The 17,364-nt window shown below is 40.7% G+C and overlaps 1 protein-coding gene across 1 annotated transcript in view; it reads right to left on the bottom strand.

Annotated features, from left to right (window-relative positions):
- Nucleotides 1-1,905: 1,905 nt before the first annotated feature.
- The window catches only part of LOC107679509 (kin of IRRE-like protein 3), a 126,110-nt gene continuing 110,651 nt past the window's right edge, over nt 1,906-17,364 (bottom strand). The window contains exons 10-15 of the mRNA XM_016475076.1: nt 11,082-11,182; nt 9,227-9,329; nt 7,727-7,810; nt 7,432-7,541; nt 6,144-6,230; nt 1,906-3,136 (exon numbers count right to left, since the gene is read on the bottom strand). Coding sequence (XP_016330562.1) covers nt 2,672-3,136; nt 6,144-6,230; nt 7,432-7,541; nt 7,727-7,810; nt 9,227-9,329; nt 11,082-11,182 — 950 coding nt within the window. The 3' untranslated portion in view covers nt 1,906-2,671. The remainder of the gene's footprint in view (nt 3,137-6,143; nt 6,231-7,431; nt 7,542-7,726; nt 7,811-9,226; nt 9,330-11,081; nt 11,183-17,364) is intronic.

Here is a 17,364-nt window from a genome sequence, read left to right as displayed (position 1 = left end):
ATAAATTATGCCTAAGTCTTTCTTTGGCCTGCGCTCTGGAAGCTATCTGTTAATTCTGCTAAACTTTAATTAAAACTGAAACTAAAACTGAAACTAAACTATATAAAAACTAAATAAAAATGTGTTCACAAAATAAAAACTAAACTAAAACTAACAGCAATATTAATGAAACTAATAAAAACTAAACTGAATTTTATAGCAAATTTGAAAACGATATTAAAATAAAACTAATTAAAAAATTCAAAACTATAGTAACCTTGTTGCACAGACCAATCGTTTCGTGTCTTTACACATCAATGTATCGTCACGAGCCGCAGGGTTTAATTTGGTTTTGTTTGTGTATGTTTTTTTGACTCTCAAAGCCGTGATTCCCATTCACTTCCATTATATGACTGACAGACTGCAACGGTTTGAGTTAAAAATCTTCGTTTGTGTTCTACTGAAGAAACAAAATCACCTACATCTTGGATGCCCTGGGGGTAAGCAGATAAACATCAGATTTCATTTTTGGGTGAACTATCCCTTTAACTAATTGCAGCAGCATTTTTAAATTAAGTTATAACTTTCAAAACCTATTCATTTTACAGCATGCATATTTCAGTTGGTACATTTGAGGTGACCTGCTGTTGCTATAATCCGACTTGACAGGAAGCCCCTTCTTTCATAAAAAATGTTAGATGAACCAAAAAAAAAAAGAGAAGCCGCCTCAGCTTTAATGACCACAGAACATCTTTCCCACACACTGTTTTATTCAACACTTATTTTGTAATCATGATTATTTGATCAGTGTAATTGCTCTGATGCACAGCTCGAGTTAAAGTTTCACTCTGAACGTTCTGCAGGCTCATCCGTCGACGGGAGGCACTTCCTGCATCAATTACGCCATGTAAACGTTTATGCCAGACATTCAGGGGGGCTGCGGAAAAGAGAAGCTTACTTAAAACAGTGAGCTTATATATATGGCAGCCTAAAAGGCCATTCACATATCATGCCTGAAAACGTGTGGAAAACGCTAGGCGCGCCGCTTTCTGCTTTTTTCCAAAGCGTTCGGGCGCTTGCGCTCCAGAGGCGTCTGCCGTTGCTAAGCAACCATGACCTGCGCATTTCATGAAGACGCGGAAGTTTCAGCAAAGGATAAATGGATTTGCACCACTAAAAATCGCTTGCAGTAGCTCTGCTACTAAATTTATTTAAAAATTGCTATCCCTGTACAGCTATGATCAGCTGTTACTTCATCTTGACTGAGCTTTCAATGTTGTTACGGGAAAGGATGAAGCTGATTGGTTGGTTCTTGTCACATGACCCGCGGTGCGCTTGCGGCATTCTGAAAAGTTGAAATGTTTTCATCTCGATGCGGCACGGAAGCGCCTGGAAAAAATGAGCGCGTCGCACCGCGTGTGCGTCGCGACCGCGTCACTTCCATTATGAGCGCGCCTGCCGCGCGGCTACATTTGAAATAACGAACTTGAGCGCGCAAAAGACGCGATATGTGAATGGCCCCTAAGAGTTACTGCAAGAGATTTTTAGTGCTGCAAATCCATTTATCCTTTGCTGAAACTCCCGAGTCTTCATGGAGAGCGGAGGTCATGGTTGCTTAGCAACGGCAGACGCCTCCGGAGCACAAGCGCCCGAACGCTTTGGAAAAAAGCAGAAAGCGGCGCACCTAGCATTTTCCACGCGTTTTTAGGCGCGACATGTGAACGGTCCCTTAAACAGAACATCATAAGAAGTGGGGAAAAAATGAATTCAATCATACTCCCACCAAAATGTGGAGTTTATGTGCAATGATGTATAGAACAACAACACCACCACATTGTTGGAGGTATAAAAGAAGCTTCCAACAACAGAGTGTCTGAATTCACAGGACATGTACGTACATAAACGGATTTATTAACCATGAAGTGTTGAAACAATCAGCTCACATTTAGTACGTGTTGAGAAAATAAAGTATTGATTTACATTCTGGTCTCTTTAATGTAAACACTATGCTGTCCACGTTAGCAAAGCTCCTGAAGAACTCCCCACACATGCAGTTTGGCCGTGTGTGTTTTTACACATTCGCATTGCGTTGGAAAAAAAAACACAAAGCATGAAATCGTAAAGACGAGAGACCACATAAGGAGATTTTGTGCACACAAGTGAAATCTATCTTACAGAGTCCTTAGCAACGACCTCCGGAGGATAATTCATCCTCGTTTAGATCTCTTTATCAGCAGAGAAACACTGTGGTTGGCATTGAACAGACACCCTTGTGCTTTGGGCCACAGTAGAAGAATTGCAAAACGGCCCAAGTTTGGCTCCTCGTTAAAAAAATGAACACAAACCTCGAGGTTCTCCCACAGTTCCAAGTTCCTGCATGGAACAGATTAGATTGGCTCACTGTGATAGTCAATGGCGACTGTGTGGATGGACTCCTGATTGTCAAGTTATGAAACGACGCCCAAGGTTTGGTTTCCCCCGTTTTCATTTCCCAAACTCTCAAGTCTTCCATAAAGAACATGAGATCTAAAAACCACGTGACTTTTCAAAATATACGGAAAAATGAGCTTGAGATGTCGGTAATGTCTTTCCAAGCTTGAGACGTTTGGATTTGTTCACGAATGATGCATGAAGCACAGGTGACTCACCTTTAGTGTTCGTTCAAAAGCATGTATGATGTTCAGTCCTCTAGTTAAACGTGCGTTTGCATTCGTTTCTGTAGGGGTCGAGTCAGGTCGGAGTTCTGGGATGACGACTGTGAATAGTGGGACGAAGACGACACCGAGGCTTTGCTAGCTTTGTCGAACTGCACGTATCCGTCCTGCTTGCTGCAGCTGCTGATGCTGTTGTCGCATTGTGTATCCTGGAACGAGCTGGAATCGCTGAGCGATCCCCTCTGAAACTCACGTTCGCACAACTCGATGGAGCTGCTGCCCATTCCCAGTACGAAACGCTGGCTGTAGTCATATAGTCGGTTGGGACCGGCACCCATTGTGTTGTAAATGTTGGTGTAAGACATGCCGGTGGGGACGCGGTGTTTTCCGAGGGTCGCTGTGGCAGGGTTTCGGACCTCAGCGTTCTGATTGGCTGTCAGGGATATGGTCGGGGTTGGCTGTTCTTTGAAGGTGTTCACACTGTAGTATCCGTTGGTCGGATCCTGTGAGACATAAATACATTTAATCCATCATTGAATTATTTGCATATTTTTTTATGCAAATGAGCCATAGGAAAAAGAGTGACAATGATTTAATTTACATGGCACAGCATTTTGCCAGCACATATATTATAGGCTACATACAGGATAGGATAGGACAGGACGTGTGGCCAAGTATGGTGTCCCATACTCGGGAATTTGTGCTCTGCATTTCACCCATCCAAGTGCACACACACAGCGAGTAGTGAATACACACACACCCAGAGCAGTTGGGGGTTCGGTGCCTTGCTCGAGGGTCTCACCTCAGTCGTGGTATTGAGGGTGGAAGAGAGCGTTGGTCATTAACTCCCCCCACCTACAGTCCCTGCCGGACCTGAGACTCAAACTCATGACCTTTGAATTGTGAGCTATAAACTTGCAATTCTGAGAAGAAAAGTCTGAATTGTGAGACAGAAACTCACATTTGTGAGAAAAAAGCTTGTTTCTGACTACAATAAAAGGTAATTGCAACTTTTAAGACGTATATTTCTGAGTTTATATCTCACAATTCAGACAAATTTTCTTAAAATTGCGAGAAAAAACTCAGAATTGTGAGATAAAATCTGAATTCGCAGGAAAAAAAGCTTGTTTCTGCCAAGTAATACAAAATAAAAATAGTAATTGCTACTTTTAATCTCGCAATTCTGAGTTTATATCTCACAATTCTGAGTCTGAGTCAGAATTGTGATATATAAACTCAGAATTGCAGAAAAAAAGTCTGAATTGTGAGATAAGAATTCACAATTACCTTTTTTATTATGTGAGGGAAATAAGACAAAACAGGCTTTTTGCACTTAAATGCCATGCTAAATAAACCATTTAATGAATTCTCGCCTCAAAGTAGTCAATGAATCATTAACACATCAAATGAATCTCTTTGTCCTTTTGTTTTTCTCACTGTTTGTGGGAATTTTGCTGGATGTTTCCATGAAGCTTGTCATCAAATTAAACAGTTTATCCAAAGTCTGTTAGCATCATTTTAGCAAACAATTATTGATATATTACAGGACTTTTACAGTACTTTCAGCTTGAATTAAAAGCAAAACGAGAGAAAGAGTAAAAGGAAACTGTAATTTTCCTCTCATGCATTTGTAAGCTGTAAAAAGCCAAGGTCAAGTTCAGCTCACACTAATTATAGGCAGTGTGACATGGAAATTAGGAAACAGACTGATAACTGTCCCATGCTAAGAAGATTACATGGTTTAGTGGTGTGAAACAGTCATCTCCAGCATAAACAGTCAAATCCTGTTATCAGCTAATTAAATGGGCCTTGACGATTCATGTCGGCATTAAATATGCGAAATAATCTCCATAAAATTCACTCACATTTTATTTTTGGCCAATTTCTATATAGATAACATATATCTCTCGCTTTCTCTTTTTAATCCTAGCGGCCTTGTAGGAATGCTGAGGTGAAATAACTCAGGGACTCCTGGAAAAAAAACAGTATGGTGTGCACTTTCACCGCTGTCAGAGTCAAGGCCGCACATCTCTGAATGAGGGCCAATGTCTTAAGCATACTGGATGGAATGGAATATTCGAAGACTGAGAGATGATGACGGTTCTGCCATGGAGAGATTGTTAAGGCAGGTGTGATTGCTGGGAGAAAACAAGACCAGCTTGATTTTTACATTTTCTGAAGAAAATTTGACTGGTGCCAGTGCAAAACTCAAAGCAACTGGACTGAGTCCGTTTCCAAGTCTCTATGATATTCTAGTTTGTAGACAGGACTTGTATTTAGTTCACAAGTTTTGCATTCAGCTGAAAGTCTTTGTTTGCTTAACAAAGGTTTTGCATTCCCCCAAGAAACTTTGTTCGCTTTACAGATGTTTTGCATTTCCCTGATAAATTTTGCGTTCTCTTCATAAAAGTTTTGTGTTCCCTTAAGTAGCTTTGAGTTCGTTTTGCAAAAGTTTTGTGTTCTCCTGAAAAACTTTGCATTATCTTCGCAAAAGTTTTGTGTTCCCCTGAGAAAGTTTGCATTCTCTTTGCTACAGTTTTGCGTTCCCATGAGAAACTTTGCATTCTCTTTGGAAAAGTTCAGCATTTATTTCCCTTAGAAACTTTGTGTTCTTTTTGCAAAGGTTTTGCATTCCTCCAAGAAGCGTTGTGTTCAGCAAACCCATGATTCACCATTCATGTTAATCAAACGAGTTACATACCTACGTTTAATACTGATGGTAAGGAATAGACATGTTCATAAATCTCTCGCGCAAAGTTGCAGTCTAAAATCCTAAAATCCCTTGGGTAATTTTTTTTTCTAAATGATGTAGGTTAGTTTTACAAACCCTGTTGCAAGACAGTCCATTTAAAATATATTATTTCAAGATATTCTTTTTATTGTAAGTCATACTTTTATCTAAAGAAAAGTAGAAGATCTTAATGAATTTGTTTCTGTCTGTAAATGCTACTCAGTAGGCAGTCACAAAGCAAAGTTTCCATTTCTGGTTAGTTATGCTGGCCTTAGCAAATATGACTAATGATGGATGCTTTGTCTTAAATGTGCAATTTCCAAAGATCCTAACAAGACCTTGAAAAATTTAGCTTTTGAAATGATCTGAAAGGCTGAAAAGTTCCAGACTGAAGTCTAGCCAAACAGCATTCATTAAACGAATTAGCATGCACATTCGACTAAATTCCCCAGTACTTCTCAATTACCAGAGGATATAATGAAACCTTGGGCTCTGGAGATCTGACATGCAGTCAAGTCAGTATGACAACACGTCCATTTGTGAACATTTCTATAATGGACTCAGTAAAGAAAAAGAACATGGCAAGGAATTCTGAAAAAGTCAGAGAGCGAGAGTTCCCACAACTCTGCTTTATTAGATTCTGTGAGATTACGCGGCGGTTCTATTAAATCTGTTTTTTATGAGTATGATGAAGAAATGACTCTCTGGGGTTCTTTAATGGTGACAGATGTGAGTCCTGCCGAGTTCTCCCCTCGTCTCTCCATCCCTCAGTTCATCACCTTAATGTGTTGTAGCTCCCTCTCCTCCTCCTGCAGGACCTCCAACTGTTTCAACACCGACTCTTGCTGAAACTCTGATCGCTCCATCTAAAAGCAGAAAGAGAGAAAGTGAGATGATGCAGTAGATGTGTGCTGAAGCACCAGTGACTGGTATTGATTTCAGCCTGTAAGCATGTACAAGAGAATTTCAGCATCCAGCAAGAACAGAAATTCCCTGAAAGCTCAGGTCTGATCTGAACCCAGTCAGAGTTCAAGGATGCTGCAGTGCTGCACTGTGATTTGAGTGCTGCAGGGGAAGAGGCGAAGGAAGACTAAAAGAAAAGTCATGTTCACACTTACAGTGTCACATTAGCGAGATTTCGGGCAAAAACTGGTCCAATGTATAACAGCTCACACAATTCTCACCTTAAAACCGAGCAGTTTTGTGTACTTTGAAACTCGAAAATGAGCAAAATCTGCATGGGCAAATTTTTCGCCCTCACACGAAACTCGCAGATTCCTATTGGAATGACTCAATTTCACCAAGCAACAGTAAATGTGACCGCACCTTTACAGCAATAATGTGATTGAAATTTGTCAAATGTGACAGCGATGTGGGCGTGTCCAGCAACTCGACAAGGTTGAGAAAAGTGTAGCTTTATGCAAATGAGCAGCAATTCTTTATGCAAAAGTTTCAGTGTCTACTAATATTAATGAAGACATGATCCTTCCTCTTTGAGACTTGATACGCAGGCACGATAAAATATGATCTGTAGGAAAACAGTGTCGAAACTGACATCATTCTGAGCAAGTTAAATTCATACACTGGTAATTGTTCATCTTGCTTGTGATATGGTGTATTATGCACTGCTGTGATTTATATGCAAACACTTTCCTCACCAGAATGTACTGTACAGTAAAAAAACATATTACTTTGTAAAACAGAATTAAATCTTATTTTTATTGGCAATGCATCTCACTTGTGAGCAGTTGCACAGCCCACTAATAATGTGAGGGCATCTAGGCAACATCTACTAGCAACAAACATTACAGCAACAAAAAATTAGGCTAACAACAGAAAGATATACTATTATATCTTGCATCTTCAGGATGAAAAGCTTTGACCTTGCAGATTCAAAGCATGTGCATATGTACTCAAACCCATGTAGCTTAACTTTGATACTCCATAGGAGGCAATTTACACTTGCATTCAGAGCTGTTAACATCAGATTATCTGAAACGAATGTTTGAACCAGATGTGAAGGAAGTCAGACAGAACTGAAGAGGGAGGTTAGGAGTGCAAACTCACCATCATTTGCTTCATGTTGCTGTGTTCTTCCGGTTCTCTGGTTGCGTTATGGTCCTTATGAACAATCTCCACTCTGATGTCGTTTTTAGCGGATACAACCCCTTTGAGATCTGGTGGAAATCGTTCTGATTAGCCACGGTGATGCGAACCACACTACATCCTACAGCTTCGCTGAGCTTTGACATGATTCTGAATATCCCTTCACACACTTGCGAACATGCAGCAATCACTCGTGAACAACATGCACGTCTATTTTCCCAGAACCTGGCCGCTAAGAGGTGATAGAAGGGCTTACTTTCACTTTTTAACGTGCCAGAGAGCTCTCGCTGCCGAGAAGAGAGGGACACTGGGAGTGATGACATCACCAGGTGCATGTCCTCTATGGTGCACAGTCACAACATGCGAAGAAAGAAATATCACTTGTTAAAAAATGAGGTCTTTACAGTCCTGGCCAGATAAAGTCAGGCTGCTGCTGGTAAGGAGCAGGAGCTTGCTGCTAATGGAGGCAATTTGCGAAAGGCAAGATAAGACAATAAAGACCTCAGATAGACAAAGACGTGAGTGAGGTGCATGTGCGCCCTTGTCACTCTGTGGTACAGTGTTGGGGAAGCTACTCTGAAAATGTGGCTCGTCGAGCTACAAACTACGGGTACCTTGAAACAGTTAAACTACTATCAAGTCTCCTTTTTGAACACATGTAGCTGCATTACAGGTTAAAGTAGCTAACTACACTGAACTAACCATGCGGTTTCAGAAAGGTATTAACTTTAAACAATAATGCAAGTCACAAGCGGAGTGAGTTTTCTGATTTGCTTAAAAGAATAAATCTTTATATATACAGTGCTGTTTTTTTAAAAGAAAATAATATTTGCATTCAGCATTAATGCAGTAAATTGACAGTAAACAAAACATTAAAGAAGCACAAGTGTTTTCAACATTAATGATAATAATACATGTTTCTTGAGTAGCAAATCAAATCAAAAGCATATAGGATTCACATCAAAGCAAATTAGATTGATTTGATGGGGCAATGGCTCCTGAACATTCAGCGTTTACATCACAGGAATAAATTACATTTTAAACCATATTAAAATAGAACACGGTTGTTTTAATTTGTAATTCACAATATTACTGATTTACTGTATTTTTGGTCAAATGCAGCCTTGCATCAGAGACTTCTTTCAAAACATTAAAAAATCTTACCAACCCCAAATTTTTTAACAAAGGTGTGTGTGTGTGTAAATCTGTACATATGTAAAACATTTTATTTAATTCTTTAGATTAAAAATGAGGATCTAGTTATGGTGATATATAACTATTAAACAACTATTAAAATTAAAGACTACATTATTTACATAACTGAATAAAAACACAGTGATAAATGGCAAAATCTTTTTTTGTAATAATTTATTTAATATTTAATTATATTAATTTCAGTCTTTCCTGGAGAGTTTGCTCAGCTGTAAGGCTTTATACAATATAATACAAAAAGAGTAATGTAGTGTTTTGTCATGCTACACTGCTAATTGTTGAAAAAACAACTTATTGGAAAACAAGACTAATTTGACAACATCTGAGTAGCTGATATGCTACGGAAAAAGTAGTTAAGCAGCGCTCCTTTTAATTAGCTATACTCCAACACTTTTGTGCATGTGTGGATAAAGTTGTGCTACATCGTGCAACACAGCGTCACAAGTTGAGTCTAAAACGGTGGGTGTCTCAGTGGACATGCGGTGTGAGTCACCTCTGTGTTTCTGTCTCTGTAGAAACAACGAGCTCACTTACTCCTTGTTACTCATAGTGAGAGTGGAGATGACACCATCCTCTGTGCTCACGGTCTCCACGGTATAACGGCCCGATGTTCCTGATTCTAGCACTGTTTCTTTCCATGACCATGCCTGCATAAAATATAAGCATAAACAATTATATAATGCTTATGAAGTAAGTACCCAATTTTATGGGTTTACTTTCTATTGCAAAGTTCTTGCAACTTCCAGGAGCACAAGTAAAGCAACTCAGTGCTGTTTTGCTATTATGATATGCTCTGTTTTTTAAAGTCAAACCCACAAGCACAGCAGGTCAGTTGAATTAATGCACTTTTTGGTTCAAATAGTCCTAGGCTGAAAAAAAGCTTCAGTCCATTCTGCCTCTTCCCAGCATGCATCGGGACATGAATAATTAATACGGTTGCACTGTCTGACGGTTTGCCAATTTGATTAGCACTCGTTGTCCTGTGATGTCAGGAGGAGTTTGTTCCTCTATTTAAAGTGATTGATCGTTTCATATACCAAGTGTTGAAGGTCTGTGTGTGGTGGTATTTCACAAGATTTTTCTCCTTGTGAGTGATCATGTGCTGTTGTCAATAGTTTAGGATAATGAGCACTTTAGTCTTCATAATGTATATTTCCCTTAGAAAACATAAGATTGGGCATATAATTAAATGAACCGTTTGTAACCATGTAAATACAGGAAACAATTTACACTGAACTCTAGTACTGTAATGAGTTAAAATTACAGCATAAGTCATGGCAACTTGACATTTTAAGTTCAATCAAGACATTTAATTAAAAAAAGAAAATGAATTCAACTTAAAACAAAACAAAACATGTACCTTCATTAAAGTTTCATATACATTTCTTTTACAGTCCACACATCTAGAAATTACACCCACACACCCACACATACAGTGTGTGAACCAGAGTTAAAGAAACTCAATTCACTGAAATAAACCCAAACACTCAAGCGATAAATCCTTTTTAATAGATCTTCAATGCTTTAAAAGATCTGTTTAACGCGTTGAAGTCAAAAATAATTAAACCTTTTTCATTGCACCTCTTAACCGTTTTTCACCTAAATAGACAGACTCTGGACTACTTTTATTCACTTATTCTGGCACAGAACTGACCAATTAGGAAACAGATAAATATAAAATGAGACCTGATTTTACAACTACATTATTACACCATCATTCAAAAGTCTGGGTTCGGTAAGATTTTAAAAATGTTTTGAAAGAAGTCTCTTAAGCTCACCAAGGCTGCATTTATTTGATCAAAATACAATAAAACCAGTAATATTGTGAAATATTACCAAAATTTAAATGAACTGTCTTCAATTTAATATATTTTAAAACATAATTTATTCCTGTGATCCAAAGCTGCATTTTCAGCAGCAATTACTGCAGTCTTCAGTGCACATGATTCTTCAAAAATCCTTCTAATATGCTTATTTGCTGCTCAAGAAACATTACTTATTATTATCAATGTCGATAAGAGTTGTGTTGATTAATATTTTTGTGGAAACCATCATAATTTTTTTAGGAATCTTTGATGAATAGAAAAGATCAACATAATTTGAAATATAAATGTTTTTTTAAGAATATTAATATATTTACTGTCCGTTTTAAAATGTAATCCACCTTTGCTGAACTAAAGTATTAATTTCTTTAAAATCTTACTGACCTCAAACTTTACAGTAGTGTATCTAAATATTATTATTATTAACATCATTAATAAGTAAATAAACATGAAATACTAGATTTGAATATTACTGACATGATTGAGATATATCTGACCACTAAATGTTGATTTGAATATCTCTGAAATATTTGACCACTGAATACATAGGTAGTTGGACGGATAGATAGAACTCACAATGCGGTCTGGAGGAGGGGTGCTGCGGATGAAACACTTGATCTGGCCCTTCTCCCCATACAGAGCCTGCTGCGTCTGTGTGCTGGAGATGGTGGGAGGCCCTGAAACAAATAACAGACTGTCAAGCTTCCTGTCTGACAGCTGAACTGCCTGCACACCACATCAGCACACATCCTTCCTGAGAACAGAGATGACAGGACATACGCTTCTGTTTTCATGATCTCCAATCTGGTTTTGATGATCTTCTATCTTAAGATGAGGTGTAAGAGTAAAGAATCAGGGACAAACTTTTGCATGCGTTATTTCACTGCTTCTTATTCACTGACTGCTCACAATCAAGTTTACAACCAGCCAGCAAGTATTGAAATAAAGTCATTGTCATTCTTTTCAGCACAAACATGCTTCCTTTCTATGTAAATTAGGCTCATTATAGATTGTGGCTTATGCACAAAACTCCGTGCTATTTGATTGGCACAATTTTCATCATTATAGTAAATGCAATTTCCTTTAAAAGAGATGTTCATGTACATTTTCCCATTCACCATTGATCACTGCAGCCATAATTCATCAAATGATGGAAAAGAGCATTATAACCAGGCACACTTCCAGAAAAAAACAAAACAAAAAAAACAGATTCAGGTGTCTGAATTGTGAGATTTTGTGACTGTATTCACAACGTTAACTGATTTGCATATTTTGTTCAGTGAATCAGGCACTTAAACAAAAAGAGAGTATGTGCAAATTAGCAGACAAATATAGCAGCCCCAAACTCATTCTTTGTGAACTGAATCATCAAACACTTAACACTTGTTAACGGGTTGTTGAAAAAAAAAAAGCATGGCTTAAGTGGACTAAATAATTGGAGAAGTCTGATGTTTCACAGAAAGATCATGATGAATTTATTACAAACACAGTTTTTCACATAATTAATCATTTTGACAGTGATGTCATGCTAAATTTCTCCAAATCTGTTCCCATGAAGAAACAAATTCTTCTACATATTAGATGGCCTAAGGCAGAGTTATTTTCAGCAAACTATTCTTTTAAAGGGGTCATATGACGTTGCTAAAAAGAACACTATTTTGTGTATTTGGTGTAATGAAATGTTTATGCGGTTTAAGGTTCAAAAACACATTATTTTCCACATACTGTATATTATTGTTGCTCCTCTATGCCCCGCCTTTCTGAAATGGGTCGATTTTTACAAAGCTCATCGGTCTGAAAAGCAAGGTGTGCTCTGATTGGCCAGCTATCCAGTGTGTTGTGATTGGCCGAATACCTCAAGCATGTGACTATAAAGCCCCACTTTATAGAAACAACATTTGTGCACAGCATTGTAAGCTACTCTCCCAGGTTCAGGAAGCGGTTCTCCATAAAATGCGCTGCACACATCTGAATATTTGCGTTGAACTGTTCTATTGTAAATACAACTTAACCACTGATTTCTAGTTGTGTCCTCTTTTGGAAGGCCAAACAAAGTAGTTTCGCTTTCACAACGAAACACACAGCGTCTCCACGACATGGTGGCGGAGGCAACAATACTACAGCGAGAATAAAAGTTACGCCTTCTTTCTTTGCGTGAACATTTGGGCGGTGTTATGCAAATCTTCCCACACAGTGACGTAGACATTTAAACGAGGCGTTTTAGGAGGGCGTGGACGAGTCTTAACTTTTTAAAAGAATATCTCTTTAGGTTTGAGACTTTAGTCTTTGCAATTTTAGGGATCTTATCTATGCACAAACAGCTTGTAACACCCCAAAGAGAAAGGAAAACTTGAAATTGCATCATATGACCCCTTTAAAAATTTAAGTTAAACAAAACTTAAAAAGGAAACATGCATGGATAAACCATTCACAATAAGATCAATAGGATGCATTTAGAAAAGATAGGTTATTTTCATTCAATTTCATACTGACATGAACTTTTCTTCATCATAGCTACTTTTTTTTTTTCACAAATGCACCAAAGAGAGCTAAGGAGGGTGTTAAGATTTGTTATTCACTGAATAACAACTTAAATTTCAGTCTGTTCCTCACTCAAAGCTATCATATGACTTCAGAAGACTTGAACATGGATTGTATGGAACACTTTTAAGGTGCTTTTTTTTGTCATTTTGGAGCTTGGCAGTTTCAGTGCTCATTATATTGAAAAGTGGCAAGATATTCTCCAACAATTTACATTTTGTGCTCCACTTAAGAAATTCATACAAGGTTGGAATGACATGAGGGTGAGTAAATAATGACTGAATTCTCATTTTTGGATGAGCCAGTCATTTAACTGTTCCCACTGCATCTAATTCAACAAAACTGGAAATAATGCTTAGAGTAAACTTCATAATTTCAAAAATAATTAAAAGTGAAAGAAAAAAGGGGGAGATAAAATCATAATAAATACAATCATAACTTTTCCATTTCTCCTGCCACAGCAGATTGAGATTGAGGTTCATTATGTGTCTATACGAAAACAGATTTTCATTTTAATTGGAATTCCGATGTCTCAGTGTACGAGTACTATCCCATCAATTACAGATCCCAGCAGCGTGCAGGAGTCTTCTGTACACACCGAAGCTCCGTCTCTCTAGAGAGAGCGAGACAATGCTCTCGCTTTCCCCGGCACCCTCTTAATCACACGCACACTCAAAGGCTGCAGTCGGGCAGAGGGGTGGGATGCTTTTTCCGTGGTCTTCCAGCGGCAGCCTGTTCAGATCGTGTCCTCTGGGGGAGCCAAACAAATCTGACAGGGGATCATGGCCATAAATGAGGGCTGTAATTAAACAGCTTTATCTCTCAGGCTCAGACGGGAAACGTCTAGGTTACTTGTGTAACCCTCGTTCCCTGAAGGAGGGAACGGAGACGTTACGTCAGTCGTGACTGACGAATTGGGATCTCGCCCGAGAGCCCAATCACCTTCGAGTGTTAACTAAACACGCCAATGACAGTTGGCGTGCGTGTTTCGCCACGCGCACCCCGCCCCGCAGCGCGGGTATAAAAGGAGAGCGCGTGCAAACGCACATCAGTTTTTCGCTGAGGAGCCGAGACTACTCGCCTCGGCCGTACAGCGGTGGTACAGCAACTGTGGCGACGGAACGTAACGTCTCCGTTCCCTCCTTCAGGGAACGAGGGTTACACAAGTAACCTAGACGTTCCCTTTCAGTCAGTCACGTTCGACGTTACGTCAGTCGTGACTGACGAATTGGGATCCGTATGGAAAACGCCACTATTGCTGACCCCCTCCAGTGCCCTGCGGAAGCCGGCAAGTCCCCCCACACCAGCTGGGGCGGAAGATAGGACAGCGGCTAGGCAGAGGTGTCCGCACTGCTGTTCCATACAGTGGTACCTTGCCGAGCTGGAGCGGAGGTGGAGGCCGCAGGAGGGCGCCCTCGGCGACGAGCAGACAGAGGGGCTGCAGCCGGCGGAGGGGTGGCTACAGCAGCCGAACGCCGGGGCAGGATGTGTCGAGACGCCTCTGTCTGCTTCTGTGCGGCGGAGAACTGTTGGGCAGAGCCCTCCACCGCTTCGCCGAATAGGCCGGCCTGGGAGATCGGGGAGTCCAGGAAGCGATGCTTGTCGGTCTCCCTCATATCCGCCAAGGTCAGCCATAGGTGGCGCTCCTGGACCACCAATGTGGACATCGTCTGACCCAGGGCCTCATCCGCCTGTGCTCCGCACAAGATGCTGGATCCCGCCCTGTCCGAGGACCCAGCACACTCGTCCGAAAACCCCAGGTGGTGCGCCATGCTTGAGGAATGAGAGGCCCGCGGAGACGTACTCGACGGGGAAACTCTCACCGTGACCCTCAGGTCTCCCTGACCATTAACCGAAGTAGCCCTCCGAGAACCGGAGGAGCTAGTGCGGGGCATGGCAAGGGGGATACCCCCCCGTTTAATGAGGAGGTATCTAGACCGCAACGTCGCGATGGTCATGTTCCCGCACTGAGAACATGACTCATCCATGAGCGCTGCTTCAGCGTGCTGTAAGCCCAGGCACGAGACACAGCGATCATGACCATCAGATGAAGCCAGGAAACGACCACATCCAGAAACGCACGAGCGGGAAGCCATCTTTAAAAAGACGCCCGTCGCTCGTGGTGCTCTTTTAGATATTTGCTCATTTAGGAAAAAAGGAAACACTCTTTTAGAGAGAGCGCTGAAGCGCCCAGGGGAGGTCGCGGCGAGACCGCAGAATGGCAGCTGCAGCACGCCGAAGATGAGCAGCACTGAATGGCAACCCCCGCTGACGCGCCGTAACACCAACGCTAGGCTGTTTCTTTGCAGACACTCGCGGAGATTCGTCCTAGTAGAAGACTCGGCTCCGAAGCGAAAAGCTGATGTGCGTTTGCACGCGCTCTCCTTTTATACCCGCGCTGCGGGGCGGGGTACGCGTGGCGAAACACGCACGCCAACTGTCATTGGCTTGTTTAGTTAACACTCGAAGGTGATTGGGCTCTCGGGCGAGATCCCAATTCGTCAGTCACGACTGACGTAACGTCGAACGTGACTGACTGAAAGGGAACAGGGGGAGAAAGGAGAGAGAGCGGGATGTGAGACCGAACCACACAAGGAAGAAGCAGTCACACGTCTCACTCCGTGCCTGGCTTTCAACGATGCTCTGCTTGTATGGTGGGAGAAAGGAAGACCTGATCATCTACGCCAACTGACTCATGTCTCATGGAGGGTCATAGCGTATATATATATTTAAAAAAAAATGTTTGCATGGAGCTACAAACATTATCATTCATCCTTTCTTCACTTTCAGCTTCTAGCAAGTAAAGTGACTCATCTAATGGGTGGACAGAAAGCAGAAGAAGTGAGAGGGGAGGCAGGGAGCTGGTGAGTGGTTCTCGGACACAATTTTTTTTTCAATTAACAAGAAAAATATCTTAGAATCCCCACAAACTGCCATAACAGGCTTCTGAAACTGCATTCTGAGTTGTTAATGAGTGTTTGTTTTCCTGTTGATTTTAAAGAGACAGAACTGAGGTTAAAAATCATTATTTTAAATTCACCCTCTTGCAGACAGCAAACTGATCTTTTCACTTTTAACTTCACTATGAAAGACAAACCTGAACCCAAAGCCGTGATCTTTTACAGCAGAGTGTGTTTTATTTCTTTGGATTTTTTTTTGGAGATGAAGGTACAGAAACTGGAGTACTTTTTAAAAAAGTTTAAAACCACCTTTTTTTCCTCAGATGAGGGTCACAAGCAGCATAGTGATTGCAGAGATATCGATCTGTTTCCATAAGGCATCTCATTCACGCACGTCTTTAAGGGTTCTCATTATCAAAGACACAAAATCATCTGTGTTTGTCAAAGAGACACTCTTGCAACCTAATGGACTCTAATATGGTTATTCATTAATGATCTATTATAATATCAGTAATTGTATTTCCCGTTCATCATCTGCCTAATGCATCTAATTTCTGGTATTTAAGCACTAATGTGTCTCCTCAGTTTATTAGCATATGGCTTCACATTTCTTAAAGAAACAGATCACCCAAAAATGAAAGTATTTACTTACTCTCATTTCATTCCAAACCTGTATGAATTTCTTTCTTCTGTAGAATGTAAAATTTGATATTCTGAAGAACACCTTTGGACGTTGGAGTAAATAATGACAGAATATTCAAGTTGAGGTGCTCTCTCTCTCTCTCTCTCTCTCATTCAGCTCAGCTCCAACAATGTACTGTTACAATCAGGGTTTGAAATTAACACCCGCCAACCTGCCAAATCAGCTGTGGCGGGTAAGCGAGGGAGACCTCATATTAGGCGCTGTTTTTAAATTACAACCCATGCGAAACTGCAAAAAGCAAGTACTCCAAAAGTGTGAAGCGGCGCTACCAGGTGCATCCGCCAGCCGCGCGTTAAAGCAGAGCGGGATAAGTCTCCCGCACAGCGCTGCGCTTCCGCCACAATTTATAAGAGATAAACAGAGAAACACCCCGCCCTCGGGAAAAGGCAGCAAAGGGGGCGAGGCCATGCTGCGCTGCTTTTGAGAAGAGGAAGAGAAAACTAGATGTGTACGTAAAAATCTATTCATATATGAATCGCGATTCTGTCTTTTAATGATTCTAATGGATTCACAAGTTTCAAAATCAATGCTCTAAAGCAGCGGTTCTTAATACTGTTCCTCGCGTGCCCCTGCTCTGCAGCTCTCTCTCTCTCTCTCTCTCTCATTCAGCTCAGCTCCAACAATGTACTGTTACAATCAGGGTTTGAAATTAACACCCGCCAACCCGCCAAATGCGTGTAAAAATCAGCTGTGGCGGGTAACGCCATTAAATCAC

Source organism: Sinocyclocheilus anshuiensis, unplaced genomic scaffold (genome assembly GCF_001515605.1).
Source record: "Sinocyclocheilus anshuiensis isolate Anshui unplaced genomic scaffold, SAMN03320099.WGS_v1.1 scaffold2218, whole genome shotgun sequence".
Taxonomy (NCBI): domain Eukaryota; kingdom Metazoa; phylum Chordata; class Actinopteri; order Cypriniformes; family Cyprinidae; genus Sinocyclocheilus; species Sinocyclocheilus anshuiensis.
Note: the sequence above shows the minus strand (reverse complement) of the source record. Positions and strands in the feature narration are given on the sequence as shown.